General features: G+C 41.8%; 5 protein-coding genes across 8 annotated transcripts; 2 read left to right on the top strand and 3 right to left on the bottom strand.

Moving 5' to 3' along the window:
* Positions 1–711: 711 nt before the first annotated feature.
* On the bottom strand, positions 712–7,768 carry LOC134187340 (uncharacterized). The gene is made up of 18 exons (XM_062655455.1): positions 7,643–7,768; positions 7,542–7,580; positions 7,025–7,173; positions 6,809–6,957; positions 6,604–6,744; positions 5,286–6,540; positions 5,097–5,225; positions 4,904–5,029; positions 4,057–4,182; positions 3,862–3,987; positions 3,677–3,802; positions 2,200–2,325; positions 2,018–2,143; positions 1,814–1,954; positions 1,619–1,744; positions 1,429–1,554; positions 1,241–1,366; positions 712–1,174 (listed from the first exon to the last, which is right to left on the bottom strand). Exons 1-18 carry the CDS (start codon positions 7,681–7,683, stop codon positions 1,083–1,085), a joined length of 3,270 nt encoding a protein of 1,089 aa, XP_062511439.1. The 5' UTR covers positions 7,684–7,768; the 3' UTR covers positions 712–1,082.
* Positions 7,769–8,004: 236 nt separating this feature from the next.
* On the bottom strand, positions 8,005–11,294 carry LOC134186526 (rab-like protein 3). Of its 2 annotated transcripts, none has more exons than XM_062654516.1 (9): positions 11,236–11,294; positions 11,087–11,178; positions 10,910–11,024; positions 9,829–9,933; positions 9,729–9,756; positions 9,513–9,660; positions 8,616–8,687; positions 8,479–8,550; positions 8,005–8,385 (listed from the first exon to the last, which is right to left on the bottom strand). In XM_062654516.1, exons 1-8 carry the CDS (start codon positions 11,282–11,284, stop codon positions 8,494–8,496), a joined length of 666 nt encoding a protein of 221 aa, XP_062510500.1. In that variant the 5' UTR covers positions 11,285–11,294; the 3' UTR covers positions 8,005–8,385; positions 8,479–8,493. The 2 variants fall into 2 exon arrangements, with proteins under 2 accessions (XP_062510500.1, XP_062510499.1); XM_062654515.1 differs by having other exon boundaries at positions 8,509–8,550.
* Positions 11,295–11,344: 50 nt separating this feature from the next.
* Positions 11,345–12,779, top strand: LOC134186556 (probable methyltransferase-like protein 25). The gene has a single exon (XM_062654545.1). It carries the CDS (start codon positions 11,348–11,350, stop codon positions 12,734–12,736), a length of 1,389 nt encoding a protein of 462 aa, XP_062510529.1. The 5' UTR covers positions 11,345–11,347; the 3' UTR covers positions 12,737–12,779.
* Positions 12,672–21,107, bottom strand: LOC134187232 (SAM and SH3 domain-containing protein 1-like). The gene is made up of 22 exons (XM_062655348.1): positions 20,721–21,107; positions 19,419–19,607; positions 17,654–17,731; positions 17,504–17,602; positions 17,382–17,446; positions 17,280–17,329; positions 16,836–17,216; positions 16,352–16,768; positions 16,181–16,272; positions 16,002–16,055; positions 15,771–15,941; positions 15,665–15,712; positions 15,558–15,614; positions 15,394–15,498; positions 15,230–15,338; positions 15,031–15,164; positions 14,843–14,956; positions 14,748–14,767; positions 14,441–14,685; positions 13,374–14,386; positions 13,190–13,321; positions 12,672–13,121 (listed from the first exon to the last, which is right to left on the bottom strand). The coding sequence occupies exons 1-22, from the start codon at positions 21,105–21,107 to the stop codon at positions 12,879–12,881; spliced, it is 4,203 nt and encodes a 1,400-aa protein (XP_062511332.1). The 3' UTR covers positions 12,672–12,878.
* A 71-nt stretch (positions 21,108–21,178) lies between these two features.
* Positions 21,179–24,248, top strand: LOC134186864 (PEST proteolytic signal-containing nuclear protein-like). 3 transcript variants are annotated; one of them, XM_062654937.1, is made up of 5 exons: positions 21,179–21,252; positions 21,311–21,462; positions 23,745–23,846; positions 23,906–23,964; positions 24,022–24,248. In XM_062654937.1, exons 1-5 carry the CDS (start codon positions 21,213–21,215, stop codon positions 24,149–24,151), a joined length of 483 nt encoding a protein of 160 aa, XP_062510921.1. In that variant the 5' UTR covers positions 21,179–21,212; the 3' UTR covers positions 24,152–24,248. The 3 variants fall into 3 exon arrangements, with proteins under 3 accessions (XP_062510921.1, XP_062510919.1, XP_062510922.1); XM_062654938.1 differs by having other exon boundaries at positions 21,183–21,252; positions 21,314–21,462; XM_062654935.1 differs by having other exon boundaries at positions 21,180–21,462.

Below are 24,248 nucleotides of genomic sequence, written 5' to 3'. Positions count from 1 at the left end.
TACACACTGTGTGTAGTAGCCCTATTGATTCATCAAATAGGCCATTAGATAAAGCTATGATTTCTTGACTACTGATTAAGCGACCACTGCACACACTGTTCAACACCAAACCATGTCAAAATAGCAACATAGGATTTGCCATAACTACCTGTCAATAGTCTTTTATTGTCTGACTCAGGGTTTAATGCCAACAATAGCATGTAGTATATGTTACTACTACTGTATACAACAGGGTAGGGAATACACACACACACACACACACACACACACACACACACACACACACACACACACACACACACACACACACACACACACACACACACACACACACACACACACACACACACACACACACACACACACACACACACACACACACACACACACACACACACACACACACACACACACACACACACACACACACACACACACACACACACACACACACACACACACACACACACACACACACACACACACACACACACACACACACACACACACACACACACACACACACACACACACACACACACACACACACACACACACACACACACACACACACACACACACACACACACACACACACACACACACACACACACACACACACACACACACACACACACACACACACACACACACACACACACACACACACACACACACACACACACACACACACACACACACACACACACACACACACACACACACACACGCATTGCCAGTGGCATTACAAATTGATACAAAATAACCCTTGAACTGAGAAAGACATTTGCTGCTGCTCAGTGAAATCAAACGTGCAAACCTGTTACAAATAATTGAGGTCATTAGATGAATTTGGCAACAGCAGTTGCAATCTATCCAGCCCTGTTCTGCACTGAAGGCAACGATCTGCCAGTGAAAGACTTCCAATAAGAGTCACTTTTTTTGTAGGACAAACTGTTGTCGTAAATTCATACACTGTGAGGAGTAATAATACAGTACAAGTCAATGACAACAAGATAGCAATGCAGTGCAATAGTAAACTTGCAATAGTAAAATCCAACAACAACAAATATGTTGGCAATTCACAATATCGTGCACCTTCGACCTGACTTTTCGTTGCCTCCGATGCGTGTTTCAGTCTTATCCCTTCTTAGAGTTAGCAGACTGTCCACGACTGCAATCGTATAAAAGCCAAAATGAAACAACTTTGCTTGACTGTCTATAGCAGCATTTTAGGTACCCATTTTTGTTTCTTCGTCATCAAATCCCTGAGTTTTCTCTAAGATCATTCTTGCTTCTGACATAAGCCTGTATGCCTCGACTGGTTCACTGTCCTCTTTATGACACATTGACAAGTAATACAAATCTAGAAAATATGAAGAGGTGACACATTATATAGCAAAGTGGGTTGGAGAGACTTGTTCCTACTCCATCCTTTAGTCACATCATTGGCTGGCAATTTCTTTTTCCGAATTGAAAGAGCTTCTGACAGGGCACGTTTTGCCTCTCGTGCTCTCCCCTGGTAGAGAAGACTTCGTCCAAGGTAATCCAGTGCTGTTTGTAAACACAATCTGTTATTCATGTTTTGTTGAGTATCATGATCTAGATCTCAGCTCACTCCATGCTCTCTCCAGTGTGTCTGCATTGGTGTATTGATTGTAGATGTTTAGAGCTGCTCGGAAGGCTGCTTCTGCTTGTGTGTTGACATCCTGGAGCCACAAGCAACGTCCCAGTTCAAACCATGCTGCAATAAACAATTGGGCAATATACACTATTTGCAATGTATATGTATGGACACATGAAGGATACCCACAATTTGCTAGTTTTGGGCTGTTTGGTGGTAAACATTTATTCCTAATGTCTACAACAGTTGTGAATAACGCAGCAGCCTCTTCCTTTTTGTCCTGTACGTGGTCGCTTTGGTCCACAAGGCACTGACCAAGCACAAGACTGGCTGTAAGATAATGCCCCAGTTAGTGAAGCAAGAACTTTATAGCATTGTCAATATGTATCTAACTGTCTGCCGTGCTTGGATGCTCTGGAGAATACTTCGTTGTCTTTATTGCAAGAGCAGTTCGAAGATGTTGCTCTCCTTTCTCCTTTTGTCCCTGATGCCAGAGGCACCATCCCAAATCATGCAGGGCTAGTTTCGATAACAAATCGAAGTTGCACTGATAAGATGGATTATAGGATTTGTACCTTCTGCAGTTTCCTCGTGTTCAGCTCCATACATGTTTGTGAGAAGACCAACAGATTGATGTAATTGCTTTTCACCCTCTTCAGCATGGTCTTGATATGAGCGGCATACTCCAAACACTCTACACACTATTGAGCAGCATTACATTTCCAAACAAACTTTCAAAGGAAAGGAGAATTAAGAATTAAGAATGGACATGGCTAGGCAAAACAAACTTTGTTAATGTGCAGACAGATCTAGCCAACAGTGACAATGAGATGCAAAGGAATACTTCAGTTCAAATACTACATGTCACATCATAACTGACACCCTGGGACATTTACTCAGACACAGAACAATCTTACATTTAATTACTAATAAACTAACATATACCCAATTTCAGAAGCCATGCTGACAAAGGTGTCAATTAAGTATCTAATTAGCTTGGGCCTGTGCCAAGTAGGAAACAGTGAACTATAGGAAGAACGCCCACAGCTAGTGACTATAGGTTTATAATGTGTCAGCAGGAGATCTTACATTTTATTACTATTGATTAAACATGTAAAGTAACAGATACCCAATCTCAGGAGCATACTGACAAAAGTGTCAGTTAATTAAGTATCAGTAGCTTGGGCCTGTACCAAGTAAGAAATTGTGAACTACTAGTAGGGACTATGGGTTTATAACGTGTCAGCAGAAGAACGAGATCTACACAAGAAATGTGGAGGCAATGTTTCATGGAAGATATCTACAGTCTAGACAAGAGGGAGAATGCCATAAAGAGACTGAAGTGATTCCATACTCTCTAATTCAGACTTTGAAGACATGCTACTGTACTGACATTGACAAGCTCGTGTGCACATCATACAAACGAATATCATGTGTAGCACAAGCACACAGACATAAGAGCATCTAATGAGCAAACAACAAGTTTTGCTTAATTCTATAACATAGCCCCTGTTTGAATAGTTGACCTGGTGTCTCAGGTTTGAAATTGCTCTGACTTGGTTGCTGTTTCAAAGTAGTGTTTAGTAACTACCTGATTCAAAGTATGCACATCCTACATTCAAACAAGAAGAGCTCTGTCTGTGAAAGGCCTGTTAGCTTTTTATTACTTTTTGGCAAAAAATGCTTTGACACAATGGCATGATGACATCCCTTGCAGCTTGTGTGTTGGTCCAGTAGCATACATATGATGCTACTCCTACTGGATTAGATGTAATAATTCCTGTAAAAGATTGTATCTGCTTTTGATGTTATCAAGATGTTGAGAGGCATGCATTATGCTCCATGCACATCTGTGGCAGCTTATTCAATTGTTATGTCCATTATCCAATTGCCTGTACATATACTGTTTCCATGTCAAAATCGCGCGTATGGCAAACATAGACCAATAAGCAGACCAGACAGACAGACAGACAGATAGGCAGATACACAGATAGATGGTCATGAATTCATACAGAGTCGAAAAGAAAGAAGCAAACACATGTACAGATTTACCTATTGCAGCTTCTTCACTGTTCGTAGTGTTTGACGAGTTAAGAACTGACCAGGCAACTGTCAGTACTTTCTCTGCCAATTCGTACTTCTCCCAGTCATTGTACAATTGGCCGAGCAACCTGAGACCTTCATAGTCAAACAATCTATAAAACAAACTCCCAACAACACAACGTTTCCTGTCTTACATTGAGCAATAAGAGGATCAGCAGTTGGAAGACAACTCTTTCTAACAGTCAAGGCCTCCTTTAGGTGCTCCTCAGCTTCAGTATACTGACCCATCACTCTGCAATACTTTCCTAGTCGAGCAAGCTCTAAGACACACAAGTAGTTCCATTTAGAATTTTTGGGATATCATACAAAGTGCAACAAAGTAGACATACCTGAACCAATTTCAGGATGTTTTCCTATAAGCACTTCACGCAAGATTTGCAATGCTTCTAGAGATGCTTGCTTTGCTTCTGAAGGCTCTCCTTGCCGGAACTTACATACACCCAATGCTCCAAGAGCTGCAGTTGCAGAAACACATCATACATCAAATGTGTGTGCGTGTGCAGTGTACATGCGTGTGCAGTGTACATGCGTGTGCAGTGTACATGCGTGTGCAGTGTACATGCGTGTGCATGTCACTGTGTGTGTGCGTGCGCGCGCGTGTGTGTGTGTGTGTTTGTGTGTGTGTGTGTGTGTGTGTGTGTGTGTGTGTGTGTGTGTGTGTGTGTGTGTGTGTGTGTGTGTGTGTGTGTGTGTGTGTGTTAGGGAGAATGAAAACCTCGCAGGGTTGCAGGTTCAAGTCACAGTGATGGCAACCTATGACATAATTTCCTTAGCAAGAAACTTACACACAATTGTTTCCTTCAACTCAGGAGTATAAATGAGTACCTGGTCATTGACTGGGGTGGACACGACCGCTGGCTTGGCAGTAACATCATGCAGCAGACGGGCTTGGTGTCCAGTCCCAGAGCTGCGCCACTGACAGTGCCCCTGGATGACTCCGGCCAAGCTCCAGGTGGATTGTAGCGCTGGCCCTATAGGAGCCTCCACGTAGCGCATGGAGGCCCTGTCTCTAGAGTCAGGGAGAGCTATCTTTGCAACTGACCTTAAGGTTGACGTCATTCCCGAATGACATGAAGAGCTTGACATTTGTGAGTGTGTGTGTGTGTGTGTGTGTGTGTGTGTGTGTGTGTGTGTGTGTGTGTGTGTGTGTGTGTGTTCACCAATTGGTTTCCATACCTGTTGCATAGTAGTATGTATTCTTCAATTCAGCAGCTTCCAACACGTCCCTAATCTTCCCTTTAAATTCTTCGTACTTGTCATATTGTTGTAAGTCTCGATAACCTTCAGCAAGCTCATTCATTGCTGTCAACAATCAATGTGTCAGTTCAAACTAAAATATGCATGCAGTGTGCCAAATGCAGTAGTATACCTTCAGACCACCACTTCAGAGAGGCTCTGGCAGGGTTATCTTCTAGCATTTCTCTTGCTTCGCTAAAAAATTTGCTTGCTTTATCAACGTTTCTCTGAACAGAATGAGTCCTTCCAGCTTCTGCTAAAGCTGAAACAACAACCATCCATAACTGTTATGAACATCATTTGTGAATAAAACTTGTCTGACCTATGCATAAGAGTCCTTGGTTTCCTTCACTTCTAGCACATCTCAAACGAGCATCACAAAGTGGACGAGCTACACCAGGATTGCGTGTACGAACACCTAGTGTACAAGCAAGATCAAGAACATCTCGAATTTCTTTGGTCATTGTAGACACATCAACAATCAATGTTGCCAGATGATAGAGATGGACTGAATAGTTCTTCACTGATGATTCATACAGCCTGCCATTTTTGCGTACTTCACTGACTGCTGGCAAGAGTTTTAGGACAATTCTACTGAGACGAGAGAGACAGTCCGTACGTTCACTTTCAGTGACTATGATAAACTGCTGTACAGCATCCTGCACAAGTGGATGGATAGTCACTGTTTTGGTGCCTTTAATTTCAGTGACTGTGACAAGCATATTAGATATAAGTAATTCTAGTGCTTTGTCATATTTTTCTTGACCTGTTGCAGCAAAAGCAAGTAAAAATGTACTGGGAATGTTTTGTGATGGCAGTAATGAAGCAGCCACCAATACATTTCGTACTGTAGAATTATCTGTGCATATCATGTCAAGTAGCACTCTCCATGGCCCAATAGTGGGAAATGAAATAAGATCTTCTCTTGCAACAGAGAGTGCCAACTTGTCATTAGCCTCTAAATCGCAACTACTGATTACGCTGGGTTCCAGAGAGCATAGACTGTCCAGAGTCTTAATACCCAAGTCGTCTTCAAGCTTTCTGGAGAAACCGAGAAGCTTGTATTTTGCCAACCACTGACCCAGGATTGTTGGTTGTACAAAGAAACGATCCCTTGGATCTAGCATTTCCCACAATTGCTCAAACGTTTTCTGCTGAGATCGCTGGATGACAGCCATATAAATTACTGCCAATGGCAAACCACCAACTCCTCTAGGACCAACAACATATGAAGCATATTTGTAATCCTCGGATCGTTTCTCCTGGAAATTGCTAATAGATTTTATCTCTCCGTCTGAGCTGACACTTGCAAGTAATTGAACAGATGATGGTGTATCAAGTGAGGACAGCTGGATAACGTTCACATCCTTTAACTTTCTAAAGTGGACATCCATTCTCCTAGTCAGCACTAACACATGAGTATGAGAGGCACCGAATGGGATGTAATCTTCAACAAGTTTGAGTTGATTGGCATTGTCATACAAAAGGAGACTTTGAGAACAAGACATCAGATGTGACTGTAGTCGTTTGAAGTCCAAGAAGGCACTACCACTCGGCTCAAGCTCAACTGCAGCCAGCTACAATAATAAAGAATAACAATAACTGTTTAATAAGATAATTACTGATATTAAGTGACAAACGTTTTCTCTGATTGAGTTATGAAATGTTGTTCTTGTTTCCAATGAGAAGAGATAGACTCCACCAGTGTATTGTAATCTCCGTTTAAGAGCGTAGTCATATCCCAACCTTGTCTTTCCCATGCCTGGACCTCCAGTAACAACCTACAGCAATCATTGAAGAGTGAGTCAACAAGTAAGTCAGCCCTTAATCACATATTTACTATACCTGCACTTTAACTGCCTGTTCAGGTGTGTCAGGTTTCAAATTGTTGCTTATTTCATTAATGACTTTGTCCCTTCCAACAAATACACCTTGTTCAGTGATCTGTGGTGGAAAGGGAGGCAAACCTTTGGATTTCTGAGACAAACGTCGACCTGAACATCAATTATTAGTATGACTAATAATATGACTAATAATATAAATGGAACTGTGATCTATAACCTTTGAATGACTGTGTTGAGCTTTGCGACTTTGACAGTCGTTTTGACTCTCGTTTGGATAATTCTCGAGATCCTCGTCTCATAGGCACTCCGTCATTGGAATCATCTTTGCTTTCCGGCCCTGAAGATTTGATAGGTACTGCAGGTTCCCTACCAGCACAGTATAACTAGCAGATAATACTATGTCTAGGTCGGGTGCTAGGCGCATCTGGTTTCTCTCACAAAGTTGCATTTAGCAATACAGATTCAACTATAGCTAAGGTTCAATGGCTTTCTCAAAGTTGCATGCTCTTCCATAGTTTTGTAGCAGCTCAGACTTGCCATCTTGCAATCATGTTGCACAACCAAACTGGCAAGGAGTTGAACTATGGGCATGTTCTTCATCAAAAAATGAACTCAAGGTATTCATCGCTACTTGCTTCTTCCTTGTTGTGCACAGAAGAGTAGTAAGCATGGTAAAATAACCCTACAGCTGCTTGCATGCATGCATACTTTCTACCTTAATTCTAAACACTCACTGGGTCTGATTGCCCTCATTCTCTTGAGACTCTTCTTTCCTACTCAACACGGCTATGTCAAACACGCCTGCATATGAGCACATTAATAACATTTGACCTACTCAGCAGCAGCATCTGCAGTGCTTGTGCCTTCTTCTTCCATTACAATCAATACTGTCTTGTCGACTGTGAATATATATTATATTTCACTCTGACAAGCGAAACGAATTCAGTGAGAAGAAACGGTAACGCAAGCAAATGAGCAATGAGATAGGAAACGCCCAATACATATCATCTCCTCCTCCTTAGCACTACCCACTGTAGAATGTGGAGGAGATCTCAATAATCTCATCATGCAAGTCTAACCACGTGATGTACTAAAAGCACCAAGCAGATTGGACTAAAATACATAGGAAAACAATAGGAATCAACAAGGGACCTGCAGTATCATTACGAATACTCATAGCTCTGCCCCACACAAATATTAAAACTAACTAATCAATAAAGAATGCTTTTGATAAGTCATGTAGACTGATCAACAGATATTTGGTTTCTAAGTCTTTTCTACATGTACTATCAAAATTACATACAACTTTCTAGATCCCACAAGATGTCCATTGATGCATACGTTCAACAATAACGATAAACAGTATCCATACAGTCTAATACCCATTAAACAACCCCAAACAAAGTCGTATCGTATCGACATTACGTCCCTCATCGACCTAACTCATCAGCAGCTGATTCAACGTTGCCGCCAACGTTCCTACTTATATGTGACTACGTAGCAAATCCAGTTGTAACCCAACAGCCGTCACCTAGTGCCACCCAGAAGTGTTGACGACCTCCTCTTCTCAACCGGTCCCTAGAAGATCACGTAATAACTGCCAGCAAACATCAGTGTACGAACAGACACAACACACAGCATTAAAAACAATACATGAGACACAGTATTAACCTTAGGACGTAGTGCTTAAACAAGACACACCTGTGCAGGATCTCCTCTTGGATAATATCTCTTTTCAATAACCTGAAAAAGGTGTTCACAAATAGTGGAAAGCCTGTGATATAATACTAAAACACTGTGATAGCTACCTTCTCGAAGAAGCTGTACAGTTTCCTTTCTTGAGTCGAACCCGAACTAAATTGACTCCTGTTCATGCAGTTCTACAACAGATAAACTGTTGATAACTTGTCGATATTAGGAAATAATTGTGTACACCCATAATCAATAATGTAACCATAAATCTGCATACGTAGCATTTAAGCTAGGGTTACATCAAATATGCAAAACCTTTGGTGTTTGCTTACGTGTCTTGCGTCGTGTCTCTTTGCACCTTTCTTCTGTTCACAATAAAACTGTAGTTACATTAAACGCTTTAGTGTTTTGCGTCCCCTAGTTAACGTGCTAGCCTTTCGTGACTTCCATCGACATAATTTAATGTACGCTATATATTACAATGTCTAATGAAGAAGCTGTTTTGTGATTGCAACCTCAATTTTGGCGCTTGTGTTGTGTCAAAAACAATATAACGATATGATAACAGAGGAAAGGAAAGAGAGAATGGGTCGTGCCGGTTCCTACTAAAAGGCTCCAGCAAGGGACATACACAATTTGATACAAGAAATAAGTCTCGACAATGCAGAGTGGCATCTCGGCCATCTTAGAATGACCCCTGACGTTTTCGATAACCTTATTATATTATGCCAAACATGAGGTTCATATAAAAAAGCAAGACGCAAGACGCAAGGATACATACAGAGTCTATTTTCTTGCGTGTCCTTCCATCTCCGCATTCACCGTTTTACTGTGAACAGAGATGCAAGGACGCAAGAAAACGCAAAAGCACGTAAGGAGTATGTAACACCTCCTTACGTCTTTAATGTAAACCCAGCTTTAGAGTTGTAAAGTACACTCAAACTCGTCAAAGGTTTAGCCACGTAGTGATAAGTGGGTTGTTAGTTACTCAATAATGGTATGGCTAACTGTACCACATTGATTGCATCAGCTCCCGATGCATCCAGGCTGCTTGTTTGTCTGCCCTCTCTTACAGATCCCATCAGGTCTTCTTTTGTACCGACAACCAGAATGGGGACGCTATCGTCAGCAAACTGCTCAGGATCATAATCAGATACCAAACTATCATACATACACAAAAACATGAACGAAACAGCAAGTTGATAATATTGAGAAAAACAAGAATTTGCCTTGGTTTTGATGCTCTTCGTGGAAAACCTAGACAATTAACAATAAGGTAAATATGAGACTAAAATACGTGATGTGTATGGCATGCTTGTTATTACAAACTTGATGATCCTGTTGTTTCTTTGCTTCCACTTAGTACCTCAGCCAGCCATTTACTCAAATTCGAGCGTGACTTACGATTGGTTAAGTCATGTACTAGAATAAGACCTGAGCAGGAAAGCAACAACAACCACACTGAAAGAAATTCATTGGATACAAAAATACAAATCGCAGCCATTAGATACAAAGATATACCGTAATACGTATTCTGTCATGTATTTGCCCAAAATTCAATGTTGCTGTTTGTTGCTACTATGTCGTTTTATGTTTCTGTTGCAACACAAATACCCTAATAGTTCTTCTAACAAATGCCATTCTAAATAATCAATCATGAAGTTAAACCATAGACGTAGAAACCACGGGCCACGGGGAGGGCATTCCTTCTCCTAATCAGCAGCCTATGGTCACTACATATAAAATAGGACATCATGGAAACGAGCTACTATAGTGGAAAAACGAGAAGCTCCAATAGACGACAGTGCAAAGCTACACTTGCATGGAGACGTCTTGGGTACATGAGGCTATACTTGCACAAACACTTTTATGTACAAAAACTTCCAAAATGGCAAATGGAGAACAAATTGAGGTTGCCCCCAACCTGGACACCATTCCTACGCCTCTGTAAACAAACAAAAATATTCAAATTCATTTATTCTCTTCTCTTCTCCCCTGTAAGCATGTCTAGAACAAAAATCCGGCATGGCCACAGTTTAAGTCTAATCTCAACAGAAATCACTACACACACTTGAAACAGTCACTGAACGTTTTGATGCAAACATTGGATGCCTGGTGCTTTTTAAGGGGTTGATCCTGGATACTGCACATTTACATGTTGTGTTATAATGTTGTATTATAATGTGGCAATCAAGTTTCAAATGTTTCAAATGTTTAGCGAGTGTTTAGTGTGTGTGTGTGTGTGTGTGTGTGTGTGTGTGTGTGTGTGTGTGTGTGAGTGTGTGTGTGTGTGTGTGTGTGTGTGTGTGTGTGTGTGTGTGTGTGTGTGTACGTGTACAAATTACAGCTGACTGTCATGTCTATAGGTCTCTCTTTGAATGCCTGTCAATTGTCTCTCAAATTCACATACCATGAAATGAATGATAAAAGCTGGATCTTGCACTCTGATGCGCAGCAGAACCGCCCACGTCCCACAACTCTAAAAACACATTCCTACTAGGCCCCTTCTTCGTGTATTCAAACGGCTATCAATGCAATAAAAATTTAAGAACAAATTATTTGAACCTATTTTGCGCACAATCTGTACCAAGACGTCCACTGTACAACCGACAGTCCAGCCTCCTTGTTTCAACACATCTCCTTTGCATATGAGATGAACAAGACAAGACTTTCCAACTCCTAACACAACAGACACACTCGAAATCAACTTCATTCGTTTTCGCCGCTCGGTATTGCCTGAATCTCCAACAACGAGGATTTTGACCTTGTCCAGTGGTCCAGCCATCGGGCCAAGTTCCCGGATCCCGCCAGGTAAGCCGACGAGGTCTGGAGCTGCGAGGCTGTCGTGATGTCTTTGTCGTTTCTGAGTGAGGAGCTTGAGAGCAAGAGAGTCATTGACTATGTCATATCACTAACCGACTTTATTGCTAAATTCTCGTGGATTTATGATTTCAAACTGACCCGTTTTCTACAGGATAAAGCTTATGACCGATTGCCAGACGAATGGAAAGACACACTCATTTCATTAAGTGTCGAGGAGTTAAACGAGCTGCCTTTCGGATTAATACAAGAAAAGTGGCCGGAAAGTTTCAAACATTTTATATCAGAAGCAACATCTCTGTTGACTCAGAGCAGCGACGTCAGAAAGTGCAAGAAGCTTGAAGTAGAGAGTGTTTGTTTGAGCGAAAAAATAAAGAGAGGAATGAAGGCGAAGAAAGTACACGAGGTCGAGAGGATGGTAAGTTTTGTTGGTGCTTTGTGTCGTGAGAAGGAAATCAAGCATGTAGTGGATGTTGGATCAGGGTTGGGATATCTTGGGCAGGCACTCAGCAGCCAGTTTGGTTTGAAGGTATTGGGATTGGAGTCGGTGGAAACACGATGTCGTGCTGCAAGTCGGAGACAAGAGAGACTACTGTCGGGATCACAAACAGAGATAGAGACAACGACAGTCAACTTTGCCGTGAACGATGTTGACAAGAATGTGAGCGAGTTTCATGATATGCTTCGTCGATTCTCTGGAATTAGAGGAGAAAGAGGGAATCCCGTGTGTCTGCTGGGACTGCATTGTTGTGGCGATTTGACACCTTTAATGTTAAAACGGTTCACTGAATGTTGTCCATCAAAATCTGTTCTGGTCTGTATTGGTTGTTGTTATCACCGCATGTCGACAACAGATAAAGAACAATTCCGTTATTTTCCGATGAGTGCTGGTGTCAAGAGTGTTGTCGATGACATAAAAACTAAGTACCCCGCATGGAGTCTCAATGTTTTCGCTCTTCGTTTGGCTGCTCAGGAAACACGAACCCGATGGCGAGAGCAGACTGCATTTGACCATGACCTACACATGAAACGAGTGGCTTTCAGAGCTGTATTGGAGACAGCACTCGAGTCCGAGGGAAATGTCAGGTTACATAAAGTGATCAAAGATGAAGACTGTGCCACATTTCAGTCTTACATCACGGCTGCTCTTATTCACCTAGATCATAGTATGTGTAGTGAAAAACATGACACATATGAGAAAGCATGTCTAGCGTCTTACCAGACATTCGAGCCACATTTCTGCCTTGTGGAGCCGTTCACTGCCTTGCAAGTGCTCATCCAGCCTCTACTGGAGTCTCTAATAATTACAGACAGACTGATATATCTGATAGAGAATGGCAATAGCTCAAAGATGATTGCAATGTTTAACGATATAATTTCTCCTCGATATATCGCATTAGTAGCAACAAAGCACTAGCCATCATTACATGTTAACTAACATCTCTATGCGTGAAACTGAGTTCATAAAAATTACAAAACCCCAAAACATCAAATGAAAGGGCAGTTAGAAATACACAAAATGCTCTAACTTGTATTGTATCACAAAACAACAACAGGCACTAGGTTTTTTCCTTTACAACAGCTATGGCTCTGTTTATTCGCTTCAAGTGCCTTGGATCCCTCACCCCTAATTCTAGTAATTTTTCATCACTGACATCAATCATTTTCTTCATGTCGGTTAGTTCACTCGAGAGGCAATCGATAAGGAATGGAAGTCCAACAGACAGTAGAAAGGACTCGACAGATACCGTGTTTACGCTATCAGTCCAATCTGTCTCTGAAATACTTGAATCCATGGCAACCTTGACATACAATTTAAACTCAATACAAGATAACTGTTGTAAATGTATTAATAGGTATATGTCATTACCACTTCCCTCCCTGCTTCCTTTAGTTCATTTGATCGCATGTTTTCAAGATTTGTAGCAACATCTTTCGGTGAGAGTCTTAATTCTTCTGCATACCGATGGATCAAGCCAACAGGAATACCACAAGCACCATCCTAACCAGGATGTCATAATCACATTTTCTAATGAACGACCAATGTTACTTACCTCTGCAGAATACGGTGCTTCTGTTAAATCGATCCGATCTACTACAAGTTTCTTTACAATACTAGGATTAATAGGAGAGGTGATTGGCTTTCTGTGTCTTCTTGCTGGAGCTACAGGTCTTGAAGGATCACTCGCTGGTACACCATTTGAAACACGTGGAGTTGTTTGTGTTGTTTGGATGGGCTTAGGGGGTACAGCAGAATGTTTGGCTTGAGTAGGCAGTACACGTTTGGTAGGTGGTGTTGGTTTAGCTGCAGGTGTCAATGCTGGCTTACCTGTACCTGTTTCCTGCAGCACAGCAACAGCTACAGGTCGCACTACTGGTTTGGTGCCAGCGAAAGGGCTTGGTTTGACCGGCTTCTGTCGTGGTGGTGCTGGGTTAGCTACCTCGGGTTCTGAGCGTGCATTATTAGAGCTTGGTTGTTTTTCTTCACACGCGGGTATTGCCCGTTGTGTTGCAACCGGTTTTGCAGACACTGTTGCACTCCTGAGCCTCGGTTGTGGCTTGGGATCTACAACTCTGGACACCCTCAATGGACTCTCAGCTGATGTGCCAACACGCTTTCTCGGCAAAGGTCTTACTGTATTGTTGCCAGCATGTGGTTGATGTTGAACATGACTAGAAGCAGGAACTTGTTTGCTACCATCGTCAGAAACACTCCCTTTTGTGCCTGGTGCATGAGGAGCGAGTCGTCTAACTGATGGCCGCGGAGATAACTTGACGGCTGCTTCACCATCTCCAGGTTTTGGTTGAATAGACTCCGGCTTTAGAGGAGTTTTCCTGCTAGCAGTGGGAGAAGCTACCGCTTCACCACTTCGTTGGCTCACTGGTTTGTTTGCTGGAGGACGAGGTGCCTGTTTCTTGGCCTTGACCTCGTCACATATTGATGCTTCAGTTTCTGATGCCAATCTAGATAGCGAAGTAGGACGCTTGAATATAGGAGGAGCAGGAGCTGGACTTCTCCTTGCACCTGGAGGCACTGGTGCAAGCTTTTTATGAGAAGCAGTAGTATCTAACAACACACATCATTAGTTATGATGATTTTTGCCAAACAGATAAACATTACCTATTGAACTTGCATCGTTCAACTGCTTTACTAATGTTAAAATGGCTTTTCTTTGTTGAGCTTCAGTTATGCCAAGCTCATCAAGAACTACTCTATCAATCTTCTTAATAACGTCCATATTGTCATAGCCATTTAGCACAAACTGCTCTTGCCGATCTTGTAACCCAAGTTTGACTAGAAATTCATTAACAGTAGATGGCAGTTCTTGTATGGTCTTTCGCTGAGTACTAGGCGATGCACACGACCTGCAGTAAACTTTAACTTTACTACCAATGCATACACAAAACACACAAAGACAGTAACTCACATGTCAGCCAAAGCATCTGGCTACAACAATAAAATCATATTATATGTTGACGCATAACATTGCAGTGGACATAGATTAACAGTATGTGTACATACCTCGTCCTTCAGCATTTCAACATAAATGAATTTAAACTGGCCAACCCTGCCATTCAGTTCACCAGTCCACAATCCATCCTCAGATGTGTGGATCACATTGATGAAGTCTCCCACCTAGTAATAACAACAACTTCTATATGGTCTTTCTCCTCCTGGGGGAGACGACCAGCTGGACACTCGAGCCTAACCTTCAACGTGAGTGACTCGGTATCATATGCACTTGGAACAAAATTCTGTAACACCCTTGCTCTTCCAACGACAGGTCCCCTATAGATACCGGGAGATTCTGATGTAGAAGTGGATGACTCATAACTGCCTCCGCCTTCAACACAATAACAAAGACAAGAATGTCACAAACAAATGAGCGACTAGTATTAGTTGGCTGACTGGCTTGACTACTGATGCTTTCTCTTGACACGGCAGCATTCAACAAAACCCGAGCTCCATTTGATGCAGAACCCTCATTTTCACAAGCTTTGGCTTCAGAGATTGCAATCTTAATTGAAAAACAACATGTACAAATTTGATGTTTCTTTAGAAGAACTAAACACCTTTGGCTCTTGCTGATGTTTTTTCTTAAATTTTTCCTTTAGTTTGTTCAAAGAACCACCAATAAAGGTCGAAGAACGTTTAGATTTGTCTTCGGCAGCAACCTCCTTTACAAACAAAATCTTTTATGCACACAATCTAATCAAATGTCCATGTATGCAGGTACATGTATCACTGGGTCGATGCCTTTAACTACTGTCTGCTCACTTGGCTCATCAGTAGTCTACACAAAACCATTAAGATTGACAACTTTCTGCTACCGTAAAAACACACTTCATCAATAGTTGTATCTTCTTCCAAAACAATCAAGTTATCAACCGTCTAGTCAAGAAATGATATTGTTACATCAATTCCACAATGACCGTACCATCAGTCTCACTTGCTCTTTCTTGCTCTTGTCTTTTTTCCCAATTCGAGCTACACTTTTAAAGAATCCCTTTTTGGCCGACTTTCCTCCTACTTCCTCTCCATCGGCACCTTGATTTGCTTTTGCATCAACAGTTGGTGTGTCATGTTCTTCTTCATTCTCGTCAATTGTCTTTTCTGCAACCTAAACACACCACAGTGCAATTGAACAAAATGCATGAAGAATTATACATGGATTCCTTACAATTGCATGTGGTGACGCTTTCTTCCCGTGCATGAGTCCACTTAACCGTGATTTCTATCAATAGAAGTCATTCACTTGTGGCTACATTGTCTAATAGATCTCTTTCTATGCATCCACCCATAACAAACCAGACACAAACACGCACAAACACAAAAAACTAAATAAACACACATACACACCATGTCCTTCAGTTTTGACTTGACAGACTTTGCTTCTGCCGTTCGATCTTCTTCTATTTCGTTATCATCTTGTTTTCCTTTTGCTTCATTTACTTCACAAACCACACAAAGAAATACAAACAGACAGCTGCAGCTCAAGTGTCACACATAATAAATGTCTAGACCACTCACCAGTCACTTGTCCCTGTGATTCAGCTTCACTATTTGACATTGTTACAGGCCTGCTACGTCTCGGAGGAGCTACAGGTCGAGTAGGAGGTTGAGGAGGCGACTTCACCTCTTCCTCCTTTGTCACTCCAACTTCCTCCTCTTGTGGAAGTTGAGCAGATGTTGTCAATCTAGTTGGTTTAGGTGGTGGTACCATCTTTTGTTCTTGTGTCTTTTCTACTGGCAAGTCATCCTCCTCTTCTACCACTGCCTCCCTTATCACGGGCTCTTTGTCTTCGTCTGCCTTCATCTGCCTCTCCTCCTCATACTGTTGTATTTGAGACAATGCTTCGTCAATACTGCATTTCCCTTCCTTCACCATTGTCATAAGTTTCAACCTCTCATCATCGCTCATTGTAATGTCTTTAGCTACAAATCCACCTAAACAAAATACATCACTGAAATACAACGCTTGCAATGCAAGTTAACTGATGTGAGTTTGGCATACCAATGTCCGTAACCGGAACTACATTTGCTGGTGGAGGTGATACAGCAGGTGACGAAGATGCCGATTCGGATGCGGATGATCCTGAAGCTGTTGATTTAAACTTGCGAAGTCTCACCTTTAGTTCTTGAAAACCCCTGGATACAGACTGCTTCACACCGCTTAGTTTGGAGTCTCCTCGTGACACGTCTGCCATTTCTTCTTGAGCAGCTTCAATTGACTCATTACTCTCGTCAATGACCATGTCATCTTCTGCCGTCTTTATCGTCTTTTCACTGTCTTCTTTGTCATTCGTATGTTCAGCATCCTGGGAACGTTTTCGAAAGAACCGTTTTGCTTTTGGTCTCTGTGGAGCCACTCTAGTACCTCCTTCTTTAGTTGCAGCTACACAGTAGCTACACCATTCAACACAACTACACATACACAATGTCTACATGCCTTCCTTACTGTTACGAGGAGCAGCTTCTGGCTCGTCACCTTTCTCTGATTGAGATTTCCTGCAAAAAGCTACAGCTGTAGTTTGATATTAACAATATTATTTTAGATTACCTTCGTTCTGATACAGGTGGCGGTAACGATTCTATTTCATCAAAATTAATATAATCCCCTGGATTCTGTAATAATCACAATGAGCAACTTCCAATGCCTCGCTGCACACTCAGCATATGTACCTCTGAAAGTAGAGCACGTCGTGGCTTAGGAGGTGCCTTTTTGACTTTGTCATTATTCAACTCCGATCCAACAGATGAAGCGGATGATGGTCTGGGAGGCTGCACAACTCAAATCTCTATACTGTGCAAAAATAGAGTCGATATTCCTACCGGTTTCCTTGACCCAGTCTCCACAGTAGAATCAGCAAGTTTCCTCACTGGTTTTGAAGGTGGTTGAGGTCTCTGCGGCTGTAAGAATATTAATCTCAGCTTTGAGCCATACGAAACAAGACGTATAGTCACGTGACTAAGTGAATAGTGTACTCAAAAAGAGCCGAACACTTCTAGTCTGCGTGGCTATGTATCTAAGCGACTATGTGACTATATCTGTCACATTGTGTCATGCTTAGGAACGCATTGTGATTTCTGGTCTAGTGCCATCATGGAGCAGTATTTGTGTTTGATAGTGAGTGGCAACCACAAACCATGGACACACAGCCAATCACAAGCTGCCAACATTCGTGAATATCTTCTCACCAACAGTCTAATTCATGTTTAAATCACAAGAACTTGTTGAAAATAAATGATCAAAACATAACTGTCTGTAACAACCAATGCAAATGCAATCGTTTTCCTGACTCACTAAATCTATACTACCAAATAAATCCATGTCCTACATTTTGAATCATGCCATTTGACAATAACAAACAATTTCAGTGATGTTACAAAATTTGTGATCATGTGAAACAACTTGTATGATTTCAGATAGATATTCAAGTAGTACACTTGATTAGAGCAAACACGGCTATAAATTTATATTACAGTAAAACCTTGCTAATCCGAATCCTTTTACGTCCTGCCTCACATACCCAGATCACAAAAGGCAGCCAGATCCACGTTGCTGTCGCATTGAAGACTTCAGCAAATGCGAGTATCTCACTATTTTAAATCCTTACTGTCACAGCGTTTAGAAGTAAGTATGTAGTCGTTGCAGCTGTGTGGACTGCAGACATATGGAGACATACATGTATGTACATCCACCAGTAGACTGCAGTGTTCTCGCCAGTACTGTCTGTACTGTCATTTTGACGGTTGGAAGAGGAAAGGAACGTTTGGAGTGGGGAAAACAGCATTTATTGACGGTTGGAACAGAATTGGAAAGCCTTAGCATGCATAGTGTGGGATCACGGATCTAAGACACTGTTGGTCTTGATGGTCCCAAAGTTGCTACAGAACAATACATATTCTCATGTCAGACATCTGGTAATCATAGGGAGTGCATGATCTTGTTGGTGTTTGAGGTGAATTCGTGTGACGTCAAGAAGTGCTAATGAGTGACTGTGGTTGCAGCAGGTGTTCTACTAATTACTGTTTATCTTCAATCTCGTGTTTTGTACTGTACATACACCCTTATTCTTTTAGGTCAACTCATAATTCCAGTTTAAGTCAACTTGTCATTGTAATAATCTACCGTATTATCTGTCTGTCTGTCTGTGTGTGTGTTACGTTGCATTTGATTCTAATACAACTAGAGAACAGATAAAAGTAATTTTATGATGTCATTACCAAATATGTCAACATCAAACATTTGATGACGTTATTAATGACGTCAATATGACGGTTGGCAAAAAATCCTGGCTAGAACGCTGTCACTGAGTGTCCAAGGTAAGGTCTGGACCACCGAGGCTACGCGTTTTGTAATCCGAACAACTTCACTAATCCAAAGAGGGCTCGGTACAAGGCTGTTTGGATTAGCGAGGTTACACCGTATTTTGTAACAAATTGATTGTTACTTCAGAGAGCTCATAACTGTCAAAGCGAGGTGAAAATACAGCTTCAGTTAATGGCTACTGATACGCTTTGTGTTACACAAATTCATTCTAGATGTCCTTAGTGTGTCATTATTAGAGTACATTACATGATGTACAATACTGACCTGTCCCTTTTGTACAGGGCTAGTAGGTTGGCTGGTAGGTTGGCTAGTTTGACTGCTCATTGATAATCGAGATGAAATGATGCTTTTTCTTAGAGTTTCTACACACGACTCGACATCTTCTATATATGTGCTGAACTGTAGTGCATACACCTCCACTAAATCATTCAGTGACTCGCCAGGAGTGCCATCCTAAAATTCATTCTGAGTCATCAATAATAGACACACACACACACCACACACGCACACGCACACACACACACACACACACACACACACACACACACACACACACACACACACACACAAAATGGACAAAATGGACAAATGTTAAGCCCTCCATGTCTTTCGACGTCAAACTTGAGGTCAGTTGCAAAGATAGCTCCCCCGCCTTTAGAGACAGGGCCTCCATGCGCTACGTGGAGTCTTGGGGCCAGCGCTACAATCCACCTGGAGCTTGGCCAGAGTCATCCAGGGGCACTGACAATAGCGCAGCTCTGGGACTGGACACCAAGGCCCACACGTACCCGTCTGCTGCATGATGTTGCTGCCAAGCCAACAGTCTTGTCCATCCTAGTCAATGACCAGGTACTCATTTATACTCTTGAGTCGAGAGAAGCAAGTGTGGGTGAGTTTCTTGCTCAAGGAAACTGCGACAGTGTTGCCTCCACCAGGATCAAACCTTTAACCCTCATCACGGAATATAAGATCCCGAATGTCATCACCAATGCTCTACCATCTGCTCCACCACACTACACTACACACACACACACACACACACACACACACACACACACACACACACACACACACACACACACACACATGCACACACACACACACACACACACACACACACACATGCACATACACACACAACTACAAATAGTTCGTATTTAATTAATTAAATTTAATTTAAAGATAGATCCACAATTATTAACAAATACAAGTAAAGTACATTCACAACAACAGAACTAAACCATGATAATCAATTAAGAATTAGCAAAAAAGAGTCAAGAAAGCAAGCAACCACAGGAAATATAAATATGCTTAACACAGAGACCATCGAAAAACAGACAAACAGAAAACACAAGTCACACAAATAGCAACGCATCAGACAGATAGTAAAACTTAAAACAGCACGACAAATAGAAGTCAAACAAAGTGTCAAAGCTACACAACTTGATGACAACACACACACACACACACACACACAGGCAGACCAGGCAGACAGTCTAACATTGCCATACATCATCACACAAAAGGAAACCAACAGAGACCGGACCGTGCAGCAACTCAACTTACCGGGTTCGAATACGGTTCCTCTGCCAAATCGACGTCGTCCGTTCTCAACTCGTCTCGAATCATAATTTTGAGTTTCATTTTAGGTATCTTGACTGTCTGCTCCGCCTCTAACTGCATATACATGGACGCAGGCTTCTCGCTCCTTACCTCGTCCGTCTCCGGCTGCAGTTCGTAATAGACGGCGCGCGACGCAGCATCCTCCTGCAGCTTCAGACTCGCTGCCAAGATGGACTGCCTGTCATGCACTGACTCAACGCCAATCGCATCGATGTCGTCCTCGTTGAGAGCTTGACACATTGTCATGTCATCGTATCCATTCTCGATGAACGCTTCCGTGTACTGAGAAAGTGACAAACTTGACAACCAATCCGCTACTGCGCGAGCCATTTGCGACGGGAGATGAGCTCGGCGATGCAGCACAGATATCAATAACCACGCCCATATGTGATATCTGGTAGGGTCTGGGTACGCGAGGCTAGGCGAGAAGAGATTATGGCACAGGTTGAGAGGAATTGTTCTGATGCAGCGGCCGGTGAAGATAATATTTAAACGGAGGTGCATCTGTTTTGTGTATGTTGGTGTTTTGGAAGGAGGTAAGTCCCCCGGTAAGGACGTGGAAGAGGGTCGTACGCGTAAGAGACCATCCGAATGTCTGAAGGAAGAAGGTGGAGATGCTAAGGTGGTATCTGAAAAAGGTTTTGAAAAATCAGAGGGCACAGAGACCAACACGAGTAGCAGCGTTGTGAGTTGAAAGGAATATTTCTAAATATATATATATAAACGTCTAGATCTGGCATTTTAATTAATACCATGCAGCTAACTAATGATGGGCAAAGATTGTACGTGTAGTTTGCAATAGCACGTAGTTTGCTTCCCTGTCTGTCTGTCTGTCATGATCTGTCTGTCTGTCTGTCTGTCATGATCTGTCTGTCTGTCTGTCTGTCTGCATGTCTGTCTGTCTGTCATGATCTGTCTGTCTGTCTGTCTGTCTGTCTGTCATGATCTGTCTGTCTGTCATGATCTGTCTGTCTGTCTGTCTGTCTGTCTGTCATGATCTGTCTGTCTGTCTGTCTGTCTGTCTACTGAGGAAATTCAGGAGCAAACAAGCCTCAGCTACAGTGAGTTGTCGACCTATGTCTGTCTGTTTGTCTTTTTATACATTTACCATCTTCAAACTATGATACAATGCTGCTAAATCACAAAGTTTACGAGTTCACAACTAATGAGTAAGCTAAAAACAATACGATCTAAACCTAAGGTAAAACACAACCACTAACGAAATTTTACTTAGTCGAAAAACTAAAGTCTGTCTATCTGTCTGTCTGTCTGTCTGTCCAATACGTATATTTTCATAAATCAGTACTATTACAAGCTATATGGTGATCTAAACTAAATAACTAAAACTACACAAACAAAAAGGACCCTTAGGCCCTACACATACAATGATTTAATTATTTGCAACTGTAGTGTTCATTCTGTGAATGCTATACAATTTGTCTGCTATAACTTTAGCAAGGTTTCTCTGCAGTTGAATGGAGATGAGAGATCTCCACTTGGTCTTGAATTGAGCCTTGTTTTTCTTTCCATCATCATCTCTAGACGACTCGGCCAGCTTGTTCAGATCGTTGGAGGCTTGTATCCCCCAGTGACCAAAATGTTCAAGAACCAAGGGAACAAAAGATAGTTTGATGCCTCCTGGAAGAAGCTCTTGGTTGTATTTAACCTCTTTTCTCTCCTCCCTCCTTGAGGCTGCAATACCTGCTGTGCTAGCAGCCAATACTAGCAAGTCAGTGCACCAGGGATGCGCTAGAGAACTGTCTAGTTCTGTGTCGTGGCCAGTTTGGGGATCCATAACAACAATGTCTGGTGTGTTGTCGTTGTTGAGGTATTGATGAGTCGGTTCTTTGCTGTGCTGGAAGTTCAGTTCAGTCAAACACACTGACCAGACATTCACGATAGCATTGTGTTCGAATAGGACCTCCTCCAGTTTTGCATGTGACCAGGTGGTAGCCTTCTTGGTCTAAATCTCTGCCACAATCACATCGTCCTGTGGATTGCGATGTGTTGCAGCCCAACCTGATCAGCGTTGCCAAATTGAATTCTTTGGAAGATAGTGCAAGCGCTGAAATGGATGGAACTGCAGATAACCATGCTCCTGCACCCTGTCCTTGCAGTGATTGAAAGCGAGATCTATCTCTAGATCTGTCTGTCTGTCTGTCTGTCTGTCTGTCTAAGAACATTTATTGTAAACATCAACGCTAATACAGAAAAGGTAATATCACTGATTAACAGTCCAAGATAAACATCCGCAGTGATCGTAGCAGAAAACCCTAATCAACAACCATCCGATATTTGTAACTATCATCTAGTTTGTCTGTTTGTGTGTGTGTGTGTGTGTGTGTGTGTGTGTGTGTGTGTGTGTGTGTGTGTGTGTGTGTGTGTGTGTCTGTCTGTCTGTCTGTCTGTCTGTCTGTCTGTCTGTCTGTACAAAGATGCAATGCCAAAGTTGTCCTCAGAAAACTTCAAAACTGTTACCTAATCATTGTTGGTTTAGATAGATTATTTGACTTTGTTGTTTGCAAAAACTGGATTGCTTTTAAAAAAATCCTAGCATATGTACAAGTTGAGTCTACATGAAAATAAAGTGTCTGTCTGTCTGTGTCTGTCTGTCTGTCTGTCTGTCAATACATATATTTTTCATTTAAACCAAACATTTACATCATGAGCAACTAAAAGAGAAATGTCCACAGCAACAGCTGCCTGTCTGCCTGTGTGCCCGCATGCGTGATAAATCTAAATCTAATAAAGAAATCTACTGAAATTGTTTTATGGAATTTTTCAATTTAAAAAATAATGTATTTACTCATTGTTAAACAAGTTAACAGCGTTGTGATTGTCACGTATGATTAAAGTAATGTAGTTTATTATTGGGTTGTACGAAGGATATGTGTAGCCAGTTTTCACCTTTTTAATTAACAAAGTCCTATACAGTTAGCATTGAATGTATCTTTTTTGTGTGTATAGAAAACTAACACTATTAAAACTCAATTCAGTAAAAAGAAAACGATTGAAACAGAAATAAAGCCAAAGTTGGGAGCTGTAGCAAAAGCATTCGGAGACTCAGACGTAACCAATTCAGTTTCCTCGTCTATGCCATAATGTCACGTCGTTTATGTCATGTATAGAGCGACGATGATGAAGAGATGCCAGCAGAAGCTAAACAGAGAATGCGGAACATTGGAAAGTACAGTAACATTCGGCTAATGGTTTGAACTCGATTTTATTGGACGTACCATTTTAGGGCAACACCAACATCTAGTGGCCCTAGGTCGTTCAACAAGGGCAAGAGTGGGTTCAGTAGTTCTCTTGGTGAATGGTCGACGTCGCAGAGACTGGTAATAGGGCGGAATAAACCAGACACTAAACCATAACGCAGTTTTTCGGTATAGCCTTGTGCATGTATTCACCGCTCATACATACTGTGTATATGACAAAAATGTGGAAACAATAGATTGACTATACTCTGGG

The sequence above is a fragment of the Corticium candelabrum genome, chromosome 11 (assembly GCF_963422355.1).
Source record: "Corticium candelabrum chromosome 11, ooCorCand1.1, whole genome shotgun sequence".
Classification (NCBI taxonomy): Eukaryota; Metazoa; Porifera; class Homoscleromorpha; order Homosclerophorida; family Plakinidae; genus Corticium; species Corticium candelabrum.
The sequence above is the reverse complement of the archived record's forward strand: the minus strand, read 5'-3'. Positions and strand labels throughout refer to the sequence as shown.

What these genes read in the sequence shown, in the direction of transcription:
- LOC134187340 (XM_062655455.1), bottom strand. Translation starts at nt 7,683, where the DNA reads ATGGAAGAAGAAGGCACAAGCACTGCAGATGCTGCTGCTGA. An exon ending in TCTGAAGTGGTGGTCTGAAG is followed by an intron (nt 5,030 to 5,096) that starts GTATACTACTGC and finishes GATTGTTGACAG; the next exon opens with CAATGAATGAGCTTGCTGAA. An exon ending in ACACGAGGAAACTGCAGAAG is followed by an intron (nt 2,144 to 2,199) that starts GTACAAATCCTA and finishes TATCGAAACTAG; the next exon opens with CCCTGCATGATTTGGGATGG.
- LOC134186526 (XM_062654515.1), bottom strand. Translation starts at nt 11,284, where the DNA reads ATGGCTGGACCACTGGACAAGGTCAAAATCCTCGTTGTTGGAGATTCA. An exon ending in CTTTTATCATTCATTTCATG is followed by an intron (nt 9,934 to 10,909) that starts GTATGTGAATTT and finishes TTTCCTGCTCAG; the next exon opens with GTCTTATTCTAGTACATGAC. An exon ending in GAGCTGATGCAATCAATGTG is followed by an intron (nt 8,688 to 9,512) that starts GTACAGTTAGCC and finishes TATCTGTTGTAG; the next exon opens with AACTGCATGAACAGGAGTCA.
- LOC134186556 (XM_062654545.1), top strand. Translation starts at nt 11,348, where the DNA reads ATGTCTTTGTCGTTTCTGAGTGAGGAGCTTGAGAGCAAGAGAGTCATT.
- LOC134187232 (XM_062655348.1), bottom strand. Translation starts at nt 21,107, where the DNA reads ATGGCTCGCGCAGTAGCGGATTGGTTGTCAAGTTTGTCACTTTCTCAG. An exon ending in GACGTGCTCTACTTTCAGAG is followed by an intron (nt 17,447 to 17,503) that starts GTACATATGCTG and finishes TGATTATTACAG; the next exon opens with AATCCAGGGGATTATATTAA. An exon ending in AGTCAAAACTGAAGGACATG is followed by an intron (nt 16,056 to 16,180) that starts GTGTGTATGTGT and finishes TTCTATTGATAG; the next exon opens with AAATCACGGTTAAGTGGACT.
- LOC134186864 (XM_062654935.1), top strand. Translation starts at nt 21,241, where the DNA reads ATGCAGCGGCCGGTGAAGATAATATTTAAACGGAGGTGCATCTGTTTT. An exon ending in AAGCATTCGGAGACTCAGAC is followed by an intron (nt 23,847 to 23,905) that starts GTAACCAATTCA and finishes TGTCATGTATAG; the next exon opens with AGCGACGATGATGAAGAGAT. An exon ending in AGAATGCGGAACATTGGAAA is followed by an intron (nt 23,965 to 24,021) that starts GTACAGTAACAT and finishes GTACCATTTTAG; the next exon opens with GGCAACACCAACATCTAGTG.